The sequence below is a fragment of the Macrotis lagotis genome, chromosome 1, assembly GCF_037893015.1.
Source record: "Macrotis lagotis isolate mMagLag1 chromosome 1, bilby.v1.9.chrom.fasta, whole genome shotgun sequence".
NCBI classification, from domain to species: Eukaryota; Metazoa; Chordata; class Mammalia; order Peramelemorphia; family Peramelidae; genus Macrotis; species Macrotis lagotis.
Window position 1 is genome coordinate 264,166,875 of NC_133658.1, and position 27,442 is coordinate 264,194,316.

General features: G+C 32.8%; 1 protein-coding gene across 1 annotated transcript in view; it reads left to right on the forward strand.

The window, feature by feature from the left end:
* LOC141490707 (guanine nucleotide-binding protein G(s) subunit alpha-like) overlaps positions 1-27,442 on the forward strand; it is a 258,393-nt gene that overhangs the window by 195,087 nt on the left and 35,864 nt on the right. Inside the window, exons 3-4 of the mRNA XM_074190929.1 lie at positions 7,041-7,095; positions 7,180-7,299. Coding sequence (XP_074047030.1) covers positions 7,041-7,095; positions 7,180-7,299 — 175 coding nt within the window. The remainder of the gene's footprint in view (positions 1-7,040; positions 7,096-7,179; positions 7,300-27,442) is intronic.

Sequence of the window (27,442 nt, forward strand, 5' to 3'; positions counted from 1 at the left end):
GAGGATAAGGGAAAGAGAGAAAACTACTATCAGAATTCTAGGAAGAAGATGATTAAACTGATTATTTCAGTGATTGACAAGGAGGAATACAGAACTCCTTGATATTCATTCAAAAAAGACATTGAATCTCTGTGTTCCAGGCATTTTAACTGGTTGCCCCTCATGCCTCACATGATCTCTCTCCTCATCTTTATCTCTTGGCTTTCATATCTTCATTCAAATAACAGTTAAAATCCCACTATCTACAGGAAACCTTTCCTTTCTCTCCACTGATTACTTCCTATTCTGTTTATAGCTTGTTTGCACAAAATTTTGCATGTTGTATCCCTGATTAAATGCAATTCTAATGAATATCTCTAATTGTTAGGAAGTAATTTTCTTCTCTATTAATGCAAAATATGTCTCTCTTTTCTATTTCCACCCATTCTTCTGGTTCTACTAAATGAAATAAAGCAAGTAAACCCATTTTTTTTCATGTGATGGCTTTTCAAATATCTGAAAACATCTGTATCTCTCCCAACTTTTCTTAAACCTAAAATGTTCTCAGTTCCTTTATCTGAATCTCCATGGCATGATCTCTGTTTCCTTTACCTTACTAGTGACCCTTCTGTGATTACTGTTCAATATATCAATTTCTTTCTTATACAGTGGTCCCTAGAACTGAACATAGTTCTGTCTGACCAGAGCAGAAGATGGTCCCTAATACTGAATACTTTGTGCCTCTTCAGTTTATATTTCAAACTGAGTATCACATAGGAATCTCAAAATAAATATGATCAAGAGATTGATCATTGTAGGCTCATTCTAAACCCATTAACATAGTAATTCAATTGCCAAATCATTTATATCTCCACAACATTTCTCTCCTTTATACTAACACAGCCCACACCTAACTTCAGATCCACATCACCTTACTTCCTAAGCTGGTCTCCCAGGCTCAAGCATCTCCTCACTTCAATTCATCTGCTGATTAACTGCCAGTGATTTTTCTGTAGTACAGGACTATGTCGCCTCTTTGTCAATAAACTCCATTAACTATTCCTTACCTTTAAAATCAAATATACTCTTTTCCATTTGACATTTAAAATTAATCCTAATTTTCCAGCCTTCTTACACATTAATCTCTGCTCCACACCCTGTTTCAGCTATACTATTGTTATTTCACTGATTTGACACTACATCTCTCATCTTCCATCCCATTTTCTTCATATGTCAAATGTTCTCTTTCCTCACAGTTTCTTGGAATACCTAGTTTCTTTCATGACTCACCTCAAATGACCTTATTCATGAGACTTCTTTTTAGTCTCCCAACTAAGAATGCTTTATTGCTCTTCCTCACAAGTTTACCTATTATCTATTTTGTATGTGCAATATATATATATATATATATATATATATATAATCTGTGTATATGTATATATATATATATATATATCTATATATATATATATAAAATGTATATACATGCTCATGTTGTCTCTCCCATTAGAATATCAGGTCCTTGAAAACAGAGATCATTTCTTTTCCTTCTGTTTGTTAGCACACTCCCTGTTACATAGTAGGCACTTATAAATGCCTAAATTTGCATTAGGTTTGTTGAGTACCATGTAACATTTTTTATTCTTTTTGATCTTTTAGTCTATTGGAATTTATTTTTTTAAATAAAATTCTATTAAGCCACATAAAATGTTCATATTTTTCTTTCTAATATTGACTTCTTTTGTAGATCAAGAAACCAAGGTTAATTGAAATTTAAAAAAGGTTAATTGAATTTTCCAGGGTCACATAGTTAGTGTCTGAAGCAGACTTCAAACTTAAGATTTCTTTACTCTAAGTCTCGAACTCTATCAAATGTGCCACCATGCTTTCTTCACAGTAGTCATTGGTGTTATCCAGGGCAGGAAGGTGGCATAGTGGAGTCAGTAGGACAGGAGTTTGAATCTGACACTTGACAGTTACTAGTTGTATGATCCTGGGCAAGTCACTTGACCCTGATTACCTCACATCCAAGGCTATCTCCAAGCAGTCCTGATTGATATCTGGCCAACTAGACCCAGATGACTCTGGAGAAGAAAGTGAGGCTGGTGACTTAGCACAGCACCCCTTCACTCAAATCCATAATGCTTGTCATGGCATCACTTCCCTGATGTCATGGTCTTCTTCGAGAATGAAGAACAAACGTTATTATTGTTATTGTTGTTGTTGTTGTTGTTGTTGTTATTATTATTATTATTATTATTATTATTATTATTATTATTAGCACTGGTGTTATGTCTCAGACAAGCTGATGTGTTTTTGGCTTTCCTGAAGAAAAGCATAGCTTCTAGGAATAAGAGATGATAGTTTTACTTTTCTCTATTCTGATTAAATTACATATAGAGTATTGTGTTGGACTCTGAGTGGTGATTTTTTTTCATATATGGTTTGCTCAATGGTTACTGAGATTCAAACTAAAATTCTGTAATTCCGAGTGATTCATGGGAAAATGAAAAGCTAATTAAGGAGGAGAAAGTTGAGACTAGGAAGAAGAATGCTAAAAAGAAGAAGCTTATGATTTCTTTTTTCTTATTTTTAAAAGCAAAGTGAATGTCAAGATAGCAACAAACCATTAGGTACTTTAGTATTATTATAAAGTTTTCTCTTGTGAAAGACTATAAAATGTATTGGTATAGTCACAAAATTATGTCATGTGAGAACATTGTTAAAGTAAGACAGTAAAGACCAAGTTTATTTTTATTATAAAATAATTGCTAAGTGATTTGTTAATTAAAGGTTTCTCATTTTTCAAAGGAATCTGTCATAGAATTGGGTTCTATATGATGTCAGCATATAACATTCATTTGTCACCTAAAAATCTGTAGTACTTTTACTATACAGCATTGTTAAAATAATCATTGTTTATAGCTGAACTGATTTGGTAGCCTGAGGTAATTTAGAATAGCCTAAGTTTACTTTTTGGGTTTAGTCTTAAGAAAGATATGCATTTTATTTTGGTGTTGTGTGTAATTTTTCAGTTGGGTCCTTCTCCTCATGATCCCAATTGGGGTTTTCTTGGCAAAGATACTAGAATAATTTTTTTTGTCTTTTCTTCTTCAGCTCATTTTACAGATGAGGAAACTGAGACTAGGAGGGGTGAGTGACTTGCCTAGATTCAAAAAGCTAGCTAGTCAAGTGTTTGAGTCCAGATTTGAAGATGAATCTTCTGACTCCAGAGCCAACACTCTTTTCACTGTGCCACCTAGCTAGTTTCCCCATATATACAAATTAGTTTAGTTTTTAAAAAGTTTGAAACTGGCTTATACAGTGTTTCTCTTTCCTACCTCCTCTCATTTATTCTAAAACCACTTTGTAATTCTTCACACTCTGTTCTTTCTGATAGAAAGATCCATGGATGGATGGATGGATGGATGGATGGATGGATGGATGGATGGATAGATAGATACATAGATAGATTCATAGATAGATACATAGATAGATGAAAAGGATATTCTTCTTGATGGAAATACAGCAGACAAGCAATCATGCCTTGGATTAGTGGTATGATCTGGGTCGTCATGGTCTGATTTATTCTTGCCTATCAATCCATATTACATGGGAAATTCTTTGTTTTCTGCATCTATTTATAACTTAGTTCATCTACCTCAGATAATCTCTCAGGAGAGATTCATATAACCCTTTCTTCTCCTTAATTTAACACCCTAGCCAAAGAGTGCTTACTTGTCTTGCTTTTCTGGCCTTCTTCAATGGTAGTGCTTAGATTATTTTTCTCTTATTTTTTACAAACGTTTTCCCCTTGTTTAATTATTTCTCATTTAATATAGATGATAGCTTTGTGTGCTAATCTGAAAACATGCTTTTGTGTGCTAATCTGAAAAATCTAACTAGTAACTTTTCCCCCCCTGTGGAAATCTGTCTTCAGAATTTGAAAGAAAAACATGTTGACTTACAGATATACTTTTTCGACATAATCCATAAATCAGAACTCACTGTAAATATATTCTTATTTATCCATAATACCTAGGTGTCCACATTGGATCTGTGGTGGAATATTTAAGTTTTTAAGTTTAAGCTTTCATCCTTTATCTCTTTTTCTGCCTTCTTTTCATCTGCCTTTCAATGATGATATAGGACATTTAGTTCGGTAAACTCTTGAGTGTCCATGAATAGACTTGGCAAGATTTGTGTGTGTGTGTCTGTGTGTGTGTGTGTGTTTGTGTCTGTAAATACCTTCAAGGCAATGAAATGGGATTACCAAAGTTTCAAACCTACTATTTTTAAAGAGAAGGAAAATGTAAATAACAGTCCTGTTAATGGTTCTATCTTCCTCACACTCTGGTGTTAATACTTTTACTAACACACTCTCTATGTTGATTTCTTAGTCTTTCTCTTAAATTGGCATTTAGTAGGTTTGTAACTTTTAGAATAAAAGAAAAGAAACACAGTGTAGTAGAAAGAGTAGTAAATTGGGGTGTCAGGAATACTAGATTCTTGTTCCTATATCTGTTAGAGCAGTGACGTGTATACTTAAATTTCCTCTAACTAAAGGTTTCTTATAGTGTAAAAAAGAAATTTGGATTAGATAGCTTTAATAATATAATAATATAATGCTTACAGCACTTCAGAGTATTTCATGGATATTAATTTCATCTGATCATCCCAACAACTTGTGAGGTAGTGTTATTATCCCCATTTTACAGATGGGGAAATCAAACCTGAGATGTTAAGTGCTTAACAGGGTCATACAACTGAATGAGTGTCTGAAGCAGGATCATTCTATAATCTCTTATTTCTCTATAACACTGTGTCACAGTTTTTCAGTGAATGAGAGAAAAAAATCTCAAAGTTTAATAAAAGTAGAAAAAGATAAAGGTAGACTAGTCTGAAGGATTACTTGAATTCTTTTTTTCTGTCTTGAGTGAAAATACCAAAAAGAGAAGAAATATTATGAATTCATATCATGATCAATTTTTTTCCTTTTTCCCTAGTTTTTAATTAATATTTTTAATTCTTTTTTCTATCTTGAACTTTGAAGTTAAAATATCAATCATATTGGTTATAAAATGAACTCTATCTTCATTAAACTGTATGTGTTTTCTAAAAGATTCCTTTGCATTAATTTTTTAATGTCCATAATGTTTTAGAGAATTAAAATAAATGGCATTTTAAATACCAGTTCTTGAAAGCTATTAGTGTTCAAGTTGAGAACAGTTTAAGTAGAGTTTAAATATACTCTGAGAGTTTTTAGCCCTGCAAAATTCTATATCCAGTAGGAGGATCTTTTAGGCTTAATAGCTAAGACTTCTGTTCATTAAGAACAGCAACCATATCTTATTAATCTTTGTTTATTACCTTTAATACTGGCTAATTGAATAGAAAGACCAAGGAACTAGGAGATGCCTATTTGTTGACTAAATTAATTCCCTACAGCATTATGCATATGACAGGTGCTCGATAAATATTTGTTAAAAGAAGACATGAATGAAAGTAAAAATTTGAGAATGACTAAGAACAAATTCATTTTTTAATTCTTAAAGGGATATTTATCTTTTCATTTCTTGGGAAGAATGGGATCCAAAAAATCTCCAGCTTATTATCTATTTTCATTTGTGTGAAACAAGATTGATAAGGCAGAGGATATTTTATATGCAGTTATGTCTAGTGGTCATTCTAATAGTATCGTTTACCTTTGAGATACTTTCATAGCCCCAGAAAAAGGTTTCATGTAGAAAAAATGAATCCATGTTTTAATGAGATTCACATATAACTTGAAAGAAAGTCATTTCTTTTTCCTATATAAACATAGATTTTCACTTTAAAGATCATTGTTATTGATATATTGTTTCTTTTCATCTAGAGGCTTCCCTATGTGTTTTGTGATTATATGTTTTCTGAATTAAATTAAATTAAATTAAGACCACAAATGGAGGAAAAACTTTTTATAAAATGCAGAATTGTTGTTTCTTAGTGGCAAAGGAAACAATTACTTATCAGATTTATTCATTAAAGTCCAATCCCTCATCATAAGAACAGTTGAAAACTACTGTATGTAAACATGGAGGGTTTAAACAAGATAAAATGAAATTTTAATTTTGTGCTATAATCATTGTCAGTTTGTGATGTTATATGAATAATGTTTCATGTGATTTTATTTGTATCTTCTAATTTATAAAACCTTTGGTTTTGAAGCATACCTGTTTTCTCTCAAGTTTTGAAAAGCTAAATTCAAAAGGATTTTTTAAATCCCCCCAAAAAACTTCACCCTAGTTGTCTGTATTAGTTTAGAAATGCTAGCATAAGTTTTTATGATACAAAATAGAATTTTTAACAAAGTCACACTTATCAGAAAAAGGGAACAAAGTCCAACATGTGATGTTATAGCCTTGATTTTTATCTTTTTTTCTATTTAGCAATTTGTACTGGTTCTTCACAGTCTTAGGAATAATAGTAAAATTATATCAAAATCTCATTTTAGAAACATTTTTATTGGAAACAATATATGGGTTCATGTTGTACAATAGACTCTTCTCCATTTATTTTTGTTTTCATTTCTCTTTTTAGTTTACTTTATTAATATGTGATTTCCTTATTAATCTTTGACTTCTCCCCACAAAATTGCCCTTCCCTTTAGTCTTTTCTATCATGAAAATCCATGCTCTTGTCCTCTCAACTTTTTTGTGAGTTTATAAATAACCTGTACATATTAGACTTTTACACACAAAGAAAACAAAAATCTCTTTTAATAATTAATAATAATAATAATAATAATAATAATAATATTTGCTGTTACCCCTACTACAAATTTCTCATTCAAGGTGAGTAATTTTTATATGATCATTTTATTTCATACATTATTAAAGAATACCATATATATATTGGAGTGGTTTGGTCTTATAGGTCAAGATAATTTTGCTTTAAGTTCTTAGTCAAACATGCAGATATTTATTGGCAAAAACAAAATGAAATAATTTGTATTATGTGCCTTTTCCTACTTCACAAAGAAAGCCTCCTATAACAAAGTATTGCAATTATTTTTATTATAGGGAGAAAAAAATGAAGATTCAAGATATTAAAAATAATATTAAAGAAGCTATAGAGGTAAGTACACAAACTATTCTTATTTATTTCAAGCAATGCTATTAAATGATTGTCTACTGAAATGTTTGTTTTGCCTATTTTCAGACAATAGTGACAGCAATGGGAAATTTGGCACCTCCAGTTGAGCTAGCCAATCCAGAGAATCAGTTTCGAATTGACTACATTTTAAACTTAGCTAACCAGATAGACTTTGACTTCCCACCAGTAAGTAAAGCTTTTATTTCATCTATTTCAGAACTTCCATTGGTTATATTACTTTTTTAAAAAATTTATTGTGCAGTTTTATAATATATTGTGTTAAATACTCGACCTATTATTTTATTTATACAGTGAACTTCCAAGAAAGAAAATTACTTCTGCCCATACAAATCAGCACCTTCTCTAAAACTTCTGGTCTCTTGGCTTACTGAGCTGTTAAATGATGTGCTCAGTGTGACATAGTCAGTATGTCTCCTAGGCTCAGTTTGAATCCAGGTCTTCCCATTCTAAGACAAACCTTCTAGTTACTTATTTCTCTGTGATGACATATCTGCTCAAATTATTGCAATCTGAACCCCTTGAGAAAATTTTTTAGAGAGAATTTGTTTAGTGTTTTAGAATTTGCATAATGATTTAACTGAGAAGTGGTTCATTTTAATGCTAGACACTGAAAAAAATCTTTGGATTTGGAATCTTGGGATTGAATTCTAGCTCTGTTATTTAATATCTCTGTAACCTTGGGCATGGCATTTATCCTTCTTAGGTCTTGTTTACCTCATTTATAAAATGAGGGGATTAGATTAGATGATCTTCAAGGCCTCTTCCAACTCTAATACTTACTAAGCTGTTCTATGACATTGATTTTTTATGATTTGAGTAATTTTCAGATCCTATGCTCTAATAATCATATGTATAAACAATTGAGTTGTTATCATTATGAATATAATTTATATGATATAAACATACATCTGGTGATCCATATTTTTATCACTGGTAGAGGGTATTTTTACTCTTAAACAGCCTCATAATAAACATAAGAGCTCTTGATCTCTTTCCACCCTTTTATCATCTGGTATAATTCATTTAGTTCCTCCAAATCCTAGCTTCAAGTTAGTAGCATTTTGATTTTAATTCAAGAAATATTGAGATTCTACTATGTAGAAAGTACTTGGAATTTATTTTTAAATATAGGTAAATTACCTGCTAATAATCACATTGTGGACACTGTCTCATATGGGAATGCCCAGGACTCAGCTAGAAACCAATTTGTCACAGTGTTTGAAGGTTATAAGCACTCATTTTGTTATGTTTATTGTTGTTATGTTTCTGGGGCAGCTATGTATCTTTCATATTCTTAAAACAATGCCAAGGATTCCTCTTTTTCTATTGAATCAGCTAAGGAGATAAAAGGAAAACAATTCGCTCATTTTCCTTTGGTTCCCCACCATTGATGCTAATTGATATCTCAGTCAACAAGTGACATTGGTGGAAAGATGGAAGTGGCACTTTATGTGCCACATAATTATTTATAGGGTTCCATTACTATCTCTGAATTGTAAACAACCAAAACAAATTAATATTATCCCACCAGTTTGAAACTTATATTAGACCCTAAAAGAAAGGGATCAGAATGTAAGAATTTTAATAAAAATTGGAAATACCAACTTCATCTAGGCTGAATGTTGGGAACTCTTCCTCCATTTCCCCTACCACATCCCTAGAGAATTTATGGGATGATATGAGTAAGAGTTACAAGAAATGAAATGGTCCAACCGAGTTATGTTCTGCTCTATTGTAGAAAATATCTGCATCACTAAAATCATAGAATCATTGAAATTGTGCCAGCCTTTACAATGAGACTCCTCATCAAAGATATCACTTGTTCAATGCTTCAGGGACCTATGATTTCATTGGCATGGACATTGCCTCTATTCACATAAATTGTAACCCTTTAATAATATAATAATCTTGGAGAGTTGTGCCAGGAGTATGCTGGAGCCAATTTATATCAGTTTTCAGTCAATTAAATTTTAGTGTGATCATTTATACCTCAGAAATAAGAAAATGCTAAAAATCAGACTTTGATTTTATATTTTGTTGTCTAAACTTACATATATAGAAAATAATAATTCAGATTAAACTAAAATATATTATGCATTCATTTTTGAGAGGCATTTGCTAAACATTTATCAGTACACCACTGGTTGTCAAGAAATTAATCACCCTGTGCTCTACTATCTCTTAGAATATAGCTAGATTAATCCTCAGATCACAGATAGACTCACATTCAGTGCTTGTTCATCACTGCCATTGCTGCCAGAATCCCAGAGTTGCCTCATGTCACATGAATTTTAGTAGCAGCATCAAGATTATCATCATTGTAAATTTGCTGTAATTGACAAATGCTCATGAGAAAAATTTCAGATTAATTACCTGAGAAAAAAAAAGATTGCAATACATTCTTCTCTTATCTAAAAAGTTTAATTTTTGATTCAAACCAGAAACAGATTAGGAGACAAACTCAATTTACTGGAGAATTTGCCTTTAGGATCTTGTTGCTATGAAATGGCAGGTCAAAACTTTTATTAGGGTGGGGCACACAACCTGACTGTTCGGTATGAGGGGATTTTTAGATTCCACAAATTATACAATATTCTATTAATCAGTAGGAACAGAAAAAAAGAAGCCTTATCAAAATATTTTCCCACAAAATCATTTATGTACATACCTGTGATTTTTGTTTTTAGCAAGAAATAATTATAATAATTATAATTTAATTGTTAGCACTCCTTTTTGTATATAGTTTGTAATATATGTAGCCAAACATGACTGCTTCCCAGATGTTTACTATAAATGCCAAATATAATGCAGTTTCATAATGACTTGATTTTTGTTAGTTTGCCTTAGTTTAATATCCACTATTATACCTATAGCAATGTCTAGGAAATATAAAATGATTAATAGTAAAGAATCCTTACTGTATACAGTTCACAATTTTAATGAATGAATTAAAGAACTTATTAAACCAATCATCATGCTACTGGAGTTATAGATAGGAAAATCAGTCCTTGTTCTCTTAAGAGCTTACATTCTAAATAGAGGAGAGAGCATAGGGTTCAGCTATGAAGGACAGCTGGAAAGACTCAGTGGTCCTTAGGATGGTATTTGGGCAGATGATAGTGCATCTTATTTAGTATTAATTGATAAAAATTATATAGATTGTTTTTAAAAAATTGATACTTGCCTTCTGTGGGGGGGGAAGGGAAGCAAGATTAGGAGGAAAATTGTAAAATTCAAAAATAAATAAAATCTTTCTTTTATTTAAAAAGAAATGACACTCCTAAGAACTTTGGTGGCAAAAAGTTTCTGAGTCTCAAACTGTACCACCAGTAGAAAAAGTTGCCAGGTTAGGTTTCATCTCAGGAGGGATTGCTCCCCTGGAGAATGACTATATTGGCCCACTGTAAATAGGATCTGTGGCTTGAGAACATTGCTATTCCTTGGGCTTTTGAGTACAATATCTTAGACTGTCTTGATAGGAGTACTAAAGGGAAAGTGATAGTCAAAATCTTGATAGTGTTTTGGTTCACCTGGTAAGTGCTGTCTCTTATTTCTTACTTGGAATAAAGTCTTTGTGCTGTTAGCTAGACTGGCTCTGTGTCAATTGGTGGTTAGTATTGTCAAGGAATACTGTCAAGATCATAATTTCTCTAGATTTTTGAGAGTTCTTGTGTCATAATAATTCACCACTATACAGCCAAACTGGTGATAAACCTCCTCAAACTTAGCTAGGCTGATCCTCCACTGATAGACAAATTGTCTATCACTAGCTCCATATAGAATAAAAAAGCAAAACACTTTGATTAGAGATACCCAGTTAGAGGTAAATATGAAAATATCAAAAGAATATTGATATATTCTGTACATTTAGAGTTCCATAATGTATTTACAATTATTTTGTATACTTTTTAACATTTTTGTCTTGAGAAGTAGTCTGTGTCTGAAAATGTATTTTTTGAAAGATTTTCCCTTATTTAGCTGTTAAATTTCTACCTTCTCTTTCTAATGGAGAAGTGGGGTCTGGATGTCTCAATTTACTAAACTATTTCAGTTTAGTTGAACTGTAGTTGAACTGAACAGAACTAGTTGAACTGAAGTACATTCTGACCTATTTCAGTGTTTTGATATATTTTTCCTTGGTTCCTTTTAGAACATAATTCAAACAAGAACTCTTTTCCCTAATCGAGTACACATGTTTGTATTTTTGTGAATTTCATTCAAAGAGCATTATACCGTATACAATATGATATGGTTTAAAACCCAGTTTAAATATGAAAATATTTTTAATTTCACAGCTGATTGAAACTTAGATTAACTTGATTTATTTTCCCTTTTGAGTACAGATTATAATTCTTTCTATTATCAAGCATCTAGTTTTTTCTCCCTTTTACTTTGCCCTACATTGAAAATAAAAGCAAAAATTAAACTCTTGTGACAAATAAGCATAGTGGAGCAAAATGAATTATGTCTCATTCTTTTTATTACTCTATTACATATCAAGAAGTGGAGAACTTCATCATCAATTTGCTGGAATCATGGTTATTCATTTCTATCACATTTTCACCTTAATTATAAATTAATAAATAAATTGAAAATATTTCTCTATCTAAACATAGTATTATTAACTGACTGCTTGCAGCCTAGATGTGAAATTCTTTGAAGCTTAAAAAATTCTGAGTGATGATAGAATTAAAAAGCCATAGCACAAAAATGATACTGTGTACTCTGATACGAATTTTGCCCATTTCATTAACAGTACAGTTTTGAGACTTCACCTTTTTTAATGTCTTTAAAGAAAGCTGTTCTTAAGTTACATGAACTTTTCTTAAAATATATTCCATTCAAGTAAATTTCATTTTGTAATCCTTGCTTTTAAATAGGGTCCTGATTTTAGTTCCTATTTTTACCATATATACCCTAATATTCGCATAATTGCTAACATTTCTTTTAATTTAAACCTTTAAGAAACTATTTCTTTAAAATTTAGCTATCTATTTTGGGATACAGATGTTGAATTAATTCTAAACAAGGGAAGAGGTCAGAGTAATTTAGTTTCCTTCTAATTTATAGCCTAAAGTAGTTTCAGAGCTTAGAATGGATCAGTCACTATTTTTCAAATGAAATATGAAGTTAAAATGTACTTTCATTTTACTAAGTTGGAATTTTAGTTTATCAAGAGAATTCAGTTTTCTAATATGGTACCTTAATCTTTTTGTGGATTAAAGCATTTGATCTTAAGAGGACTTAATTTATTTTCTTAAACTGTAGTACAGTTTCCAGAAGTAGCAGTACCTATGTCTTAGCACCAATACATAGAAAAGTACCATCCCTTCCTCTTTCCCTTTTACTTGACTGTTTTGGCTGGCAGTTACTACTACCCCCAGGATCCCATGACCAACACACCCCTGTTCTGCTTCATGTCTACTCATTGGAATGGCTTTTCCTCTGCTACTGCCTGACCTAGGTACCTAAAAGGATCATTAGAAAAGCAGTACATATGCTGTACCTACTTCCAAAACCTGTAACAAATAATACCCATTCCTTACCCTCCTTCACTCTTCCTTTTTTGCAATGTCCTCTGGAACCCACCTCTAGTGTTATACTCCTCCACCCTATATTTTTACAGAAGCTTAAGTTTTCTCTTGAAGATATCACATCTCTTAACATTCTCCTTAGGCTGGATATACCTTCACATCCCCTAAATAATATTGGGGGACAGCTAGATGGTGCAATGGATAGAGTACCCACCCTGGAGTCAAGAAGACTTGAATTCAAATCCAATCTCAGACACTTAATAATTACCTAGCTGTGTGACCTTGGGCAAGTCACTCAACCTCGTTGCCTTGTAAAAAAAACAAAAAAGTATACTGGATAATAGCAATGCCAGTGTATCTGGTTTCAGATTTTCTCTCTGATACTTATTGTCTATATAACTCAGTCAAGTCATTTAGCATCCCATTTACTTCATTTGTAAAAATGAGGGTTAGACTGGTTAAGTTCTGGGATCTCTTCCATCTCTAGATCTATGGTTCTATGAACCTTCATCAAACCTTAGGCTCCTTCCATCCCCCAAAATCATTGCCCAAGTGCCAGAGTTCCTAGCTACATCTGCTTGGTATCTATTCTTTGAAAGCCTAGGTTTCCATTCAGGAATATGCAGTTTACTGGGATGAGGCTATGGATACTATCTATTTGGTTAAGATCCCAGTTTCTCTATTCATTGTTAGTGTTGTTTTCTTTTAAACTGTGTTTCCAGGGGCAGCTAGGTGGTGCAGGGGATAGAGTTCCGGACGTGGCGTCAGGAGGACCTGAGTTCATTACCTAGTAGTGTGACCTTGGGCAAGACACTTAACAATATTGCCTTGCAAAACAAATTTAAGGAAAAAAGTAAACTGAGTTCCCTTCTATCTCTTCATGAATAGCTAAATCTCAGAAAATTCTATAAGGAATGAAGGAAATTATTGAGAATCCCCTCAAAGAGTTTTTGTGTAGTTTACAGCTATTGATATTTACTATTTTAGAAATTTAAAATCTTAGTATTATTATGAAAATAGTTTTGAACTTGCAGACTTCTGAAAGACCATATTTTGAGAACTAATGATATAGAGTAAGGCATTAGGGGCAGCTAGGTGGTGCAGTGTATAGAGCAACAGCCCTGGATTCAGAAGGACCTGAGTTCAATTCTAGCCTCGGACACTCAATAATAACCTAGCTGTGTGGCCTTGGGCAAGCCGCTTAACCCCCATTGCCTTGCAAAAACCTTTTTAAAAAAGTGAATATATAGAGTAAGGCACTAGTAGAGAAGGAAAGATTATAAATTCAAGGAAGAGAGGTAATGGTTGCTGGAGCATAGTTACAATGCTTATAAATTTTAAGGAATTGAAGTAGTCAACTGGGAATTTTTCTAGATAATCTCAGCTATCTCAGTGAAATACTTTCTTTGATATTCTATCATTTCTTAATTTCTGTGACATTATCTCTGATATGCTTCTTTGCTTTATCTCCTTCTCATCCCTGATCCTCTCTTCTTCCCTCCTTGAACTCTTTCTTAATGAGTCCATTGACTCGCTGATTTTAATGATTGCCTCAAAGCAGACAACTTCTAAATTTATCCTATTTCTCAACCCTAGAGTTCTAAAACTGTGTCCACCTGTCTTTTGCATATTTTCCTCCAAATGCCCAGCTATTTCAATATTATTAACTGAAGAAATATCTAAATGTGAAATAACTGTAAAAATTATGTTCATTATTCTCACTTAAGGAGCCCACTTAAGTTTTATTCACTCTTTGATTAAACCACATCAGAAATACTGTGTTCAGTTTGGGACACCATGGTTTAAGGAGAGTTATAATGAAAGAATTGAATATATCTAATCTGAAGGAAAGACAAAAGAAATATAACAGTAGTCTTTGGGTCTTTGAAGGGCTGTCATATGGAGTCAGGTAGGGAAGACTGAATTCCATATGCTTGGATTCAGAAGGTAGGAGCAATTTGATGGAAGATATAAAAGCAAATTTAGTTTTGATGTCATGAAAAACTTCATAACATTTATAGTCATTCCAAAGTGGAAAAGGCTACCTCAAAATGTAGTGAGTTCTTTGCTCATTGAAGGTATCATGCAAAGGCTGAATATTGAAAATAGGGAATATTATAATAGGGATACTTAGGTATATGTAGGACTAGATGGACTCTGAGGTTCTTTTCCACACAACATTTTTGGAACCTGTAAATTTTAGTGTAAAAGAAAGGTTTATTTTAATGATTAGTAGAATAAGAAACTATTTTCATTCATCTTATGTGTTTTCTGTGCATAATTTACTTCTTTCTCTTAAAAATTTCTTTCTGGCTTGTTTTTTTTCCTTTCTCAAAATTAACTATTTGAATTGAGATAGTTAAAATAGGAGAAAAAGATTTTTTATTTTGTTGCTAAAACAACTACCTTGAGTAACTTAAAAGTATTTAAGACTAATAATGGCTCCTACTTATAAGATTTAATGATTTCCCAAGTACTTTAATCACAACTATGGACAGTACTTAAAATAGTTTAGTAAAAATAGCTATAAAAACAATAACATAAAGAAGTTATTGCAAATAATACTTAATATATCCTTTCATTTCAGTAGTTTTCCATTTCTTCATAGCTGCTGCTTCTTATCATCTTCATATCTAAAGGTGGCGTAAAAAATGACTGAGGAGTATGCTTTCTTAATTAGCACCAATGTTATCACATATTTTTTACCAATATTTTAATGCCATTTAATGTTCTCTCATTTACATAGTTGTATATATATTTATAAGTATATATTATCATAGTTGTGAATTCTTTACTCTTTATCACTTGATAGTCTTTACATTTTTAAAATTCTTCACATTTGTCTTTTATAAAAACAGTAATATTTAATTACATTACCATAATTTGATCATTCAATTTCTAGTATTTAGGAATCCAGTCCCAGTTTTTTTGCTATTACAAACAGTGTTTATCTATTAGTATATACTTTTGATAATTTACTTAATAATGTGATTTGAGCCCTTATAATAGCAAATTCCCTTAGTTGCTACTTTTTTCATTTTTTCCCCAGACTTTATTTAGTTAGTTTTTGTTGTTGCTGTTGTTGTTGTTTTTGGCAAGGCAATGGGGTTAAGTGCCTTGCCTAAGGTCACAGCCAGGTAATTAAGTGTCTGAGGCTGGATTTGAACTCAATTCCTCCTGATTCCAGGGCCAGTGCTTTATCCCCTGCGCCACCTAGCTGCCCCTCCCCAGACATTTTTTAACATTTTATTCTTCATGTAAATTATTTTCTAATCTTATAAAGTATCACCTTGGAAATTTTATTTGCCACAGCATTAAATATGAATTTTAATTTGGGGATATTGTTATTGTTATTCTTTTGGATCAACCTGTGAACACTGCAAATTGTTTGACTTAGTTTGGTTTGTTTCCCTGAAAACTGTCTCACAGTTGTACTGATAATTCACTATATGTCTTAACTAGATTACATCCCAGTGCATTTTGTTGTTAAAATAACTTATTTTGACTTAATGGTTTTATTGATAAAATATAGAATTACTAAGTATTTTTCATTTATTTTATATTGTTATTTCACTTTAAATGGTTTTAATTTTTTGTTTGATTCATCATGATTTTATAAGTAAATTATCACATATTGGTAAATAGAAATAATTTTCTCATTTCTTTCCCATTGTATGTAATTTCTTTATCTTTTTTCTTATGGTTAGCATTTACAAGACTCATGGCTTTGCTTATGATCTACCTGTTTGCTACTACAAATATTATTTCTTGATTGTTGAGTGTATTTTTTATCATATTTTTAAAGAAGTTACAGCATTCCTACAATTTTGTGTTTTTATCTATCATAAATGAGGGCTTACTTTTTTCCGATGCTTTTTTTGTATCTATATAATCATATAGATTTTGTTGTTTTTGTTACTGTTATCTATTTTCATAATTGATTTCCTAATGTTGAACCTGAATTCCGAGTATAAATCTAACTTGCTAATGATAAATACTATGTTTTTGGAAGGCAATGGGGTTAAGTGATTTGCCCAAAGTAACACAACTAGGTAATTATTAAGTGTCTGAGGTTGGATTTGAACTCAGATCCTCCTGACTCCAGTACTGGTGCCATATCTACTGTGCCACCAAGCTACCCCCTTTTTGAGTTATATTGATTAAAATAATATGTTTGTCAGTGTTTTATATCAGTGCTAATTTCTAATATTAATCTATAGTTCTCTGCTATATCTTTTTGGTTTTTAGAAACCAGAACTATGCTAATCTTATAGAATGAATTTGGTGTATAATACATATTACTCTCTTTTGTTTTCTTTCTTTTGTTTTTAGGTTTTTGCAGGGCAATAGGGTAAAGTGGCTTGCCCAGGGCCACCAAGCTAGGTAATTATTAAGTGTCTGAGGTTGGATTTGGACTCCAGGGCCGGTGCTCTAGCCACCCTATTACTTTCTTTTAAAAAAGGTATTTTTTCACTGTTTAATGTAATTTACTTAGGGAGCTAGGTGGTACAGTAGCTAGAGCATTGGTCTTAGAGTTAGGAACACAGAAGTTCAAATTCAACCTCAGACACTTGCCACTTACTAGCTGTGTGACCTTACACAAATCACTTCACCCTGATGGCCTTGCATCCAGGGCCATCTCCAGTCATCCTGATTCATATCTGGCCACTGGACCCAGATGGCTCTGGAGGAGAAAGTGAGGCTGGCAATTTAGTATGGCATCCCCCTCACCCAAATCCAGTTCATGTGCTTGTCATGACATCACTTCCCTGAATCATGGTCTTCTTTGAGAATGAAAGACAAGAATTATTATTAATTTACTTATCTAATCATTTAGATAGCTGTGAGTGAGGGAAGTTCTATAGGAAATGATTTATGATTTGCCTAACTTCATTTTCTGAGATCAAATTGTTTATAAACTTTATAAATTTATAAATTATTTATCTAATTTCGATTTTTTAAATTTTTGGCATTTTATATTTTTACAGATCCATTTTATCAAGTTATTTTTGTTACTATTTATTATAAATTCCCTTCCAATTTCTGCTTTTTAGTTTGGTTTTTATTCTCTCTTTTTTCAGTTAAATTGGTTAAATTATGAGTTATTATTTCAGTGTTTAAAAACTTTATCATTTTATATTTTTATTTTTAATTCTGATTTTTCTCTCCTTTTATTTTATCATATCCTTCTTGCTTGTTTTAGAATTGTTTTCCTAATTTAATTTTTTAAAGTTTTTATTCAGTTCTTTAGTTCTTTTTTTATTAGTAATTATATTCAGAGATTAAAATTTTCTATTAGGAGTTCCTTAGCTAATCTTAAAAATATTTGTATACTATCTTATTAAAGTAATATTTTGTAATTGTTTCATTTCTACAATTTGGTCTTTGGGCCTATTCTTTATTTAGGACATCATTTTTTAAAGTTTCCCTTTAAATCTATATCTTTTGTTCACATTTTGTTTAGGTCTGTAAATTGTTTGACTACTAGAACAGTTTTTGTTGTCTTTGTATCCTCAGTATCTAGCAAAGTATGCTTTGCACAGTTGAAGTTTGAAGTTTATTACAATTAATTTGAAAATTTTCTTTATTTTTCATTAGTATGACCTGATGGCATTGTTTTATATAGTGGAAAGTATTCTGACTTTGAAGTCAGGGGAGTCAGTTAACCAAACTGGGCTTCAGTTTTCTCATTTTAAAATGATAGATTGAACCTAATTTATTATCCAAATTCCCTTATAAGTGCTAAATTTATGAACCTATGATTCTTGCACAGTCAATTAAAGGACCCTGAAGCCCAGTCTCTTGATAAGACCTAGAGTTTACAACCTACCTGCTGCTCCTTATTACTGACTTAATCTGGAAACAGGGATGAGAAGTCTGCTATAACGCCCAAGGAATGGGTCATAAGTATATTTGTTTGGTCATGATGTCTAAAAGTAATTCTCTTTAATAGCACTTAACCTTCTTGGTAGGGTAATGTAGGTATCATCTTAGTTTTACGTGTAACAAAGCCACAGCTTAATGAATAAGGTGACATTTCCATAATCTCAAAGATAATATGTTTAGCTCTTGTGTTAGAGTTTAGAATTTAAATCTAGATTTTCTGATTCTAAGTTGTTCTATTCTCTTTATTATTCCATCATGCTACCTTCTGGGTATGTGTATGGTGGAGGGAGTCTGGATGTGTTTTGTCTGGGTGTCTTTCTGTTTCTCTCTGTCTATATATCTGTGTATGTGTGTATGTGTATGTCTGTGTCTTTCTGTGTCTTTGTGTGTCTATGTGTGTCTCTTAAGGTCATTTCCTAAATATGATAACCAAGATAAAACAGACAGGTTGTGTTCAAAACATAGTTACACATTATTGATTGATCAAGCTTTTTTCCTCTCAGACTAATATGGCATCTTTTTCATCTTCTGTTTGCTTTTGGTTACCTTATTACTTTTTCTGTTGATTGGTAATTTTGCAAAACTAGATTTCTCAATTAGGCACTATTTTCTTGCCTCATAAGAGGCTGTGTGTGTGTGTGTGGTGTGTGTGTTTTACATAATAGGAGGGTGCTGACCCCAGTTCCAGTGCTTTTTAGTTTATTGTGTCACAGCCTCTTCTTTAATTTCTTGTCCTCATTGAGTAGTCTTTAATATTTTTAATTAGTGCTTGATTATTTGCAAATGGGTTTTTCTTGGCTGCTTGTAAGAATTCAGTTTTTTTTATTCTGAACCCTGAAATTTAGTTGACTTCATTTTTTATTGAATTAAACTTGTATTCTCTCTTTTTGCCCTGTGGATTTTATTAATTTGTAGTCTATTTCCTTTTCCTAATACCCTTAGATACTTTTCCATATCATTTCCTGGGATAGCGTTTCCTTGTATTTTTAGAAAGAGAACAAGTCTCAGATTATTTTAGTGGGCTTTTTGTCGAATTTTGTTACTTTGGTTTGGAGAGATCTGAAGTTGGTGTCCCAGTTTTTCCATTTAAAAATTACAATTTATTTTTTATTCTTTTGTCTCTGCATTTTTCCATCCTCTCTGAGTTATGTTACTACTTAAGTTATTGTTTCTTTGAAATTTTCTTCATTTTCTCTCATCCCCCCTATCAAATCTATTAACCAAATTTGTTACAAACTCTTCTCAGTTCTTTACAATATGTGTTCCCTTCTCTAATGATAATATAATACTGAGCAGTAGAAATTATCAGGAGGGACCCAGAAAGATTTTAAATTTGTTTTAATTCACATGGAGTGATCAAAACAGTATTTATAAAGACCACAGTAATAGGAGGAGAAAATAGTACTAAAACCCACCATTTTTCAAATCAATACAATGACCAATCTTGACCACAAAGACCCTATGATAAAATAATGCTATTCTCTCATTGTAATAGAAAGGAGGTGGGAAAATTGTGACCTACATTTGTTTTATAATATTACTTTGTTGCAAAATAGGGTTTTGAGGGAGGAATACTGGGAAGTGATCCATGATGTAAAAATTCAAAACACCAAGAATTTATTGAGGACCTATTATGTGCCAGGCTTACTGAACACTGAATCTAGAGAGACAGAAACTGAACTAGTTCTTGCCTCAATGAGTTTACAGTCTTTTGAGAACCTACAACCTGAGCTCAAATGAATAAATATGAATTAAGTAGAAAATTTCCATGTAGGAGAGAGTAGAACACTAAAAACTAGAAGAATCATGGGATTCCTATTTAAGAGGTGGCATCTGAAGTGACCTAGCAATTTCTAGAGACAAAGGAAATGGAAGAGAATTCCAGGTCTGAAGGGGACAACCTATATAAAGAAATCAAGGTAAGACATAGAACATCATGTACAGGGAACAAGAAGTAGATCTGTTTTTCTGAAACACTGAATGAATGTGGTACAGAAAGTGAAATGATCCTGGAAACATTAGCAGGAACCAGATTGTATTGGGCCTAAATGCCAAACAGGAGTTTATATTCTAGTGTTATTAGGCAGCCATTTAAATTTCTTGGGCTGGATGCACTAAGTGATCAGACTTCTGCATTAATAGTATCACTTAACCAACTGAATGAAAGATGGATTAGGAAGGGATAAGTTTAAGGAAAAGAGAGATCAATTAGAAGAATATAGGAATATTTTAGGGAAGAAATAGTGAGAGCTTGTTCTTGACAAGCTGACATATGAGAGGAAGGTGCATACAGAATGTTGGTGATGTTTTAGAAACAGAGTAAACAAGACTTGGCAACCAATTTAATATGGGACTAAGATGTACACCAAAAGTATTTACCCTTGTAGTAGAGAAGGTACATGCTATATCCAGATCTAGGAGGGATTTCTTCTGGATGGGAAGGACCTTTACAAATATTTTTGTTTGTATATGACATTATATTGATCACATTAATCCCCAAATTATTATAGAACCTCCTGGATGAGATCTATATTCACCCTTAAAAGTTTGGCTGTCGGGATGGCTAGGTGGCTAAGTGATTAGAGTACCAGCCCTGGAGTCAGAAGGATCTGAGTTCAAATGAGTACCAGCCCTGGAGTCAGAAGGATCTGAGTTCAAATCCGGCCTCAGACACTTTATAATTACCTAGCTGTGTGGCTTTGGGCAAGCCACTTAATCCCATTGGCCTTGCAAAAAACCTAAAAAAAAGTTTAGCCATTCATCCACACAAGAAAGACAAAAATAGATGAAGAATATGTATTGCCCAGATTTCAACCTATATCCATCCAAAAGAAGGCCCTATAAAGCATCAGAATGTATACATGGGAAAGTTGAGATACAAAATGAATTGGGGCTAAAGTTGAAATGAAGTAAAAGTAGACCATTGCTTTCAGGAAATTACAGAACTTTTTTACTGACTCAAAACTTAAAACACCAATGGCCCATTTTCTCCCCAATATTACCATTTAACAGAAATGGTATTGAAATTTGCAATTCCCCTGCCTCCAAAGAATTAAAGTTGAGTATCATGTACAGTACAAGTATATGAAATATATACATATATGTGTATATATATATGTAAAATATATACAATAGACTAGATAATGTCTCATTTTTTTCTTACCTAGTCTTAATCACTAAATGTGAACTGCCTCAATCAAACTTAAGTTTAAAATGGTCACTGTATTCTGGGCCATCTCCAGTCATCCTGATCTTTATCTGTCCACTAGATTCAGCTGACTCCATAGGAGAAAGTGAGACTGGTGACTTAGCACAGCACATCCCCCCCTTACTCAAATCTAATTCATGTGCTTGTCATGGCATTGTCTCTCTAAGGTGGACAGACAACAAACATAGTGCACAATATAACAAGCAACTTCCAAAAATATGAGTAAAGGATATATGTCATCAAAGAATTGTGTGAAAAGAAGAGGACAGTCATAATAGCTTACACATGCATAACACTTAAGGATTTACAAAGTACTTGATAGAAATAATCTCATTTGATCCTCACACAACCCTGTCAGGGAGGCCAGTCAATCAGCTGTTATTAAGTGCTTACCATGTGCTAAGGTCTGGGCTACAAACGAAGGCAAAACAGGTCACTTCCCTCAAGGACCTAATGAAGGGGACAAGATGTAAACAAGTAGTTAAATAGGAGATAGAAAGAATAGGGAAGTCAAGCAGTGAGGATGACCTAAGGAGGACTTGAAGGAAGTTAGGGAAGCAAGAAATGGAGTTGATGGGCCAGAGCATTCCTGATCTGTGATATAACCTGTGCAAAAACATAAAGACATGAGACAGAGTACTGTGTTCAAGAACTACGAATCTCCCAGTAGAGTTGGAATATAAAATGTGGGATGCAGAATCTCCCAGTAGAGTTGGAATATAAAATGTGGGATGCAGAGGCCAAATTAGAGCTTTAGTTGCATGAGGACACATATGAGAGATTAGATGCAAAGAGAAGTACAATTAAACAGTATATTGAATATGTGAGATGAGGCAATGAAGAATCAAGGGTGACAATGAATTTGCAAGTCAGAGTAACTGATAGGATGATAGTGTCTTCAATATAAATAACTGCCTTTAGGAATAGGCTGGCTAGGGAGTTGTGCTGAAAATATTGAGTTTGAGATGTTATTGTATATCCAGTTTGATATGTCCAAGAAGTGATTGTGACTGTAGCTCTATATAGAGATTATTGTGATATGTTTAAGTCTGGGAATCATCTGTATAGAAATGATTAGTGTACCAAAGGAGTTGTGAGATCACCAAGTAGATAACATAGAAAATAAAAGGGGGTCCAGGTCAGAGACGTGGGTAAAATACAAATTTAGTGAATGTGGTGATTTATAAAATATGTGTCTATTCATTGAGTTGAAATGAACAAAATTTTTGTTGTTCAAATGTGCCCAACTCTACAAGACCCCATTTGGGGTTTTATGGCACAGATACTGGAGTGGTTTCCCCTAGTTGTCTGGGATTCCTTCTAATGCTTTACATCCAGTGAACATTGTGTGTGTGTGTGTGTGTGTGTGTGTGTGTGTGTGTGTGTGTGTGTGTGTGTGTGTGTGTGTGTGTTTTAAGTAAACTTTTGAATTTGGAATCATAGATTTGGAGAAGGAGCTACCTACCTTAATCTCCCATTGTAGATTGTCCTTTTCTCTTATCTTTGACTAATGGTTTTGGATGTTCATATCAAATAAGAAACTTACAAATCCTTGTTCCCCCTTCCAAAACATATCTCAGCAGTTTGGTCCACAGGTTAGTTTCTTGTTGCATGGTTTTATTTTAACCTTTTCACCAGATCTGGTGAAGTATTATAATGTTGAAATGGTTGATAAAATCTTGAGAAGAACAAACCTCACTTCTTCCTTTCCATGTTTCCACCACCAAAAGTAGTTTTTAAAATTTTTGTCCAAATAATTAACTTCCCGGAAACATAGTATTTTTGAGAAATGGTGATTTATAAAATATCTGTCTATTCATTGAGTTGAGATGAACAAAATTTTTGTTGTTTTATTGTGCCCAACTCTACAAGACCCCATTTGGGGTTTTTTTGGCAAAAATACTGGAGTGGTTTATCATTTCCTTCTCCAGCTCATTTTACAGATGAGGAAACTGAAGTAACTAGGATTAAGTGACTTGCGCAGAATCACATAGTTACTATGTGTCTGTGGTCACATTTGAACTCAGAAGCGGAGTCTTTCTGATTTCAGATCCCCTACCCTATCCACCAAGCCACCTAGCTTCCCCCTTGCCAAAAATACCTGTGGTAATTCAGCATCAGCTTCACCTTCCTATTGTGCCTGATCTAACAATAATAAAACCCAATGGAAATTAGTAGATACATTTAAGTCACTTAACTATATTCTAGCATTTATAACCAAAATTTGAGTTCTGTGTCTCTTAGCATCATTTCAGTATCTTGTGTCATAAAGATAAGCTATTGTTTTTTTCAGTCATTTCAGTCATATCCAATCTTTATGACCTCTTTTGGGATGTTCTTTACAAAGATACTGAAATGGTTTGCCATTTTTTTTCTCTAACTTATTTAACAGATGAGAAAACTGAAGCAAACAAGGTTAAGCTGATGCCAACGTTTATTATATAACATTCATATGTTTAGAATAGTTGCCTTCACTGTAGTAAGGATTTTACCTGCTTTTCCAAACCAAGTGGTTCATCTCTCTTTCTACTTCCCTCCCTGCTTCTGCCTCTTCACTTTAAAATCAAGTCTCTTTGGCTCTCTTATCTGGAACTTCACTCTTTCTCAGAGGCCTTCTCATCCTGAAACTTGCAACCAATTCTGCAGCCTTCTGTCTATGAATATATACTTTCTCAAGGTCTGCCCCCTACTCTTCTCATTCACAAGTTCTTTATGGGATCTCGCTGCTGTGTCTCCTGAGTAGAATGGATTTACCCCACCCAGGCCAGTGAGTGCAGGCCCACTAACCTTCATTCTCTTCCCAACTCTGCCCCTGAGCCCCTGCAAAACTAAGTTCTCCCTGATAGGCCAAATGCCCCACTTTTCAGATTCCTTTAGTATGTTATCCTTCCTGATTATAAAATAAGCTCTTTTCAGGCATGGCCTGTCTTTTTGCTTGTGTTTGTATCCCCAGAACTATGCAAAATACCTGACCTGGCCTATATAGCAAAGCATTTAATAAATACCCGTTTTCTTCTTATAGGTGGGTTTTGTCTTTTTTTTTTAAGTCTTGAAAGTCATATCAGACCTTGATAACCTTTTAAATATCATGTATTAACTTTATGACCCCTTTCCTTCTGGGCCAATGGAATCAGAATTGGCTCAATATCCAGTTCCTCCTAGGAAGGATGGTCCAATTGCTTTGACAATAGGCATAGCAGCAGTAGTCAGCTTGCATGCTAACTTTTTTCATATATATTATAGGCTGCTGATCTAAGCAACGATTTTTTTCTAACCAGAATGACCTTTTTTCTTCTGTCTTATTTCCTAGAAATATATAATTTTCATTGAGAAATCTTATCTTAATTGGTTTAATTTCTTTAGAATTAGCAATTGAATATTCATGTATGAAATTAAGGAGTTTAGATAAATTCTCTTCTAGTTGTAACTTTATATGCTTTATGATTTAACTCCATTATTTACATTTTCATAATAACTACATGTTATTAGATATGAATTATTCACAGTAATGTCCCATATTGAATAGTTCTTCATTTTAAAAATGATTTTTACTTTTTTATTATAATTTTTCTCATTGATGCCTTTTTTTTCCAATACCATTTTTATTCCTTAACCTTCCTCCTAGGAGTATGAACTTGTATAGGTTTAGCAATTAGCTTTCCTCCAAAAATGTACATATGATACTTTTATGTTGCATTTCTAACTCTATTACTAACATTTTTCATCACATAATATAAATAGCCCAACAAAAATATAAATCAAATCTGAAGCTATAGTTTTTACTGATTGTCCAAGGCAAAAATGTTCACATTGAATATTTAATAAGCACTGGCAGGAACCAGTAGAAGCTGCCTTCTACCCCATTAAATCTTTTCTTTTAAAAAAAATAAAAAACAGCTAAGGAAAGTCATTTGGTGAAACAATTATATCTTGTATTTTATACAAAATACACCTGTATCTTCCACTCTCTCTTGAGAAAGAGATATTCATTCATTTCCAAAGCACTTATTTAATGCCTGCTATGTACAAGTTAGTGTGCTACAAAAGCAAAACCGAGTTTGTCCTTACTTTTAATTCTAGAAAAATCAGACATGTCAATTGATGCAAACATTTTTCATAATTTTTCTTATCTGTGCAAATACACTTTAGACACAAATAATTACAAGCAGCTATTACCATTTTTACTTTGAAATAAAAAATTTCTACTATCTTTTCTTTTGTAGATAAAAAGCATGCACTTACTCATTTAATATAGCTTAGTTTTTCTTAGATGGTCTCAAATTCTGGCCCAAGGAACTAATATTCAACTGGGGGGGGTAGGGAACAGTGCAATAAGTATTTGAGCTAAGTCTTCAAGAAAATCTGGTGTTCTAAAATTTTGGAGAGGCAGTGCATTCCAGACATGAAGAACAGAGTATGCAGAAGGATGGAGGTGGAAAATTTAACAAAGAACAGCATTTTAGGTTATTTTGGGTATGACATATATTGTATGATTGTAAGCAGAGAGGTTCAATTGGACAGATAGTCCAGGTAAGAGGTGATAAGAATCTAACCTAAAGAGAAAAACTTGGAACAGTAAAAAGGGGATAGGTATGAGGATAAAGAGTCAAGGATAATTCCTAAATTGAGAACATCAATGACTACAAGATTGAATGGTAGTGCCCTGGGAAAGTCCTCCATTCTTTGGAACCAAGATAATTCATTGCAATTAATCTCTGTCCTACAATATTTTATTATTATTTTATTTACATAGTTGAAGTCATTTTGTATATTGTCCTTTTAACTACTGTTTGTTTGCTGTGAATCCCTCTATATGTCTCTAATTCTGTGACTTCCCATGTTTCTCTTAACTTCTCATATTCATAATTTCTCACTGTATAATAAAATTATATTGAGTGAGTTAATATGCTAGGATTTGTATACCTAAAATATGACATCCCTCCCTACCTCTATTCCCATTTTTTAGGTTCTATAAAGAACACCGCAACTTTTTTATTATATATATATATATATATATATATGAGACTTTCCCTCTTTTTTAACTCCTTAAGTAACTATTTGCTGAATATGAAGTCTGTAGATTACTTCTGAACAGAGCAATGGAAAGATTTTAATATGGTTTCACAGAGACCCCAGACCCAGAGTAGCTCTTCCAATAAAAGTTTCCTTTGAGCCTCAAACCATGTATCATTTTGTATTCAACCTCAGTCAAAGACATTTTCTCTTTCCTCTTATCATGCATGTTCATTTCCATGAGTAGGTACCTTTTAGCTGATTCTAACAAAAGTCCCATGTCCTGTAATCTCCTTAGATAAATTGGGAAACCCATCAAACTTTTATCAGAATAATTGGATCAGTATTTTATCCCCTCCAGGCTCATATTCCAAATTCTTAATTTTTTACTGTTCACATTATTCTATTCCATTGCTATATCTTATTTTTCAACCATTCCCTATATAAACATACATATACTTATCTATGTATGTATGTAATATGGTGGTGTTTAGTCATTTTTCATGTTCAACTCTGTAACCCCACTTGGGGTTTTTCTAGGCATTAACAGGAGTGATTTGCCATTTCCTTCTCTAACTCATTTTACAGATGAGAAACAGAGGTAAATTGGGTTAAGTGGCCTGCCCAAGGTTACACAGCTAGTACCTTATTTCCTGAAAATAAGCGC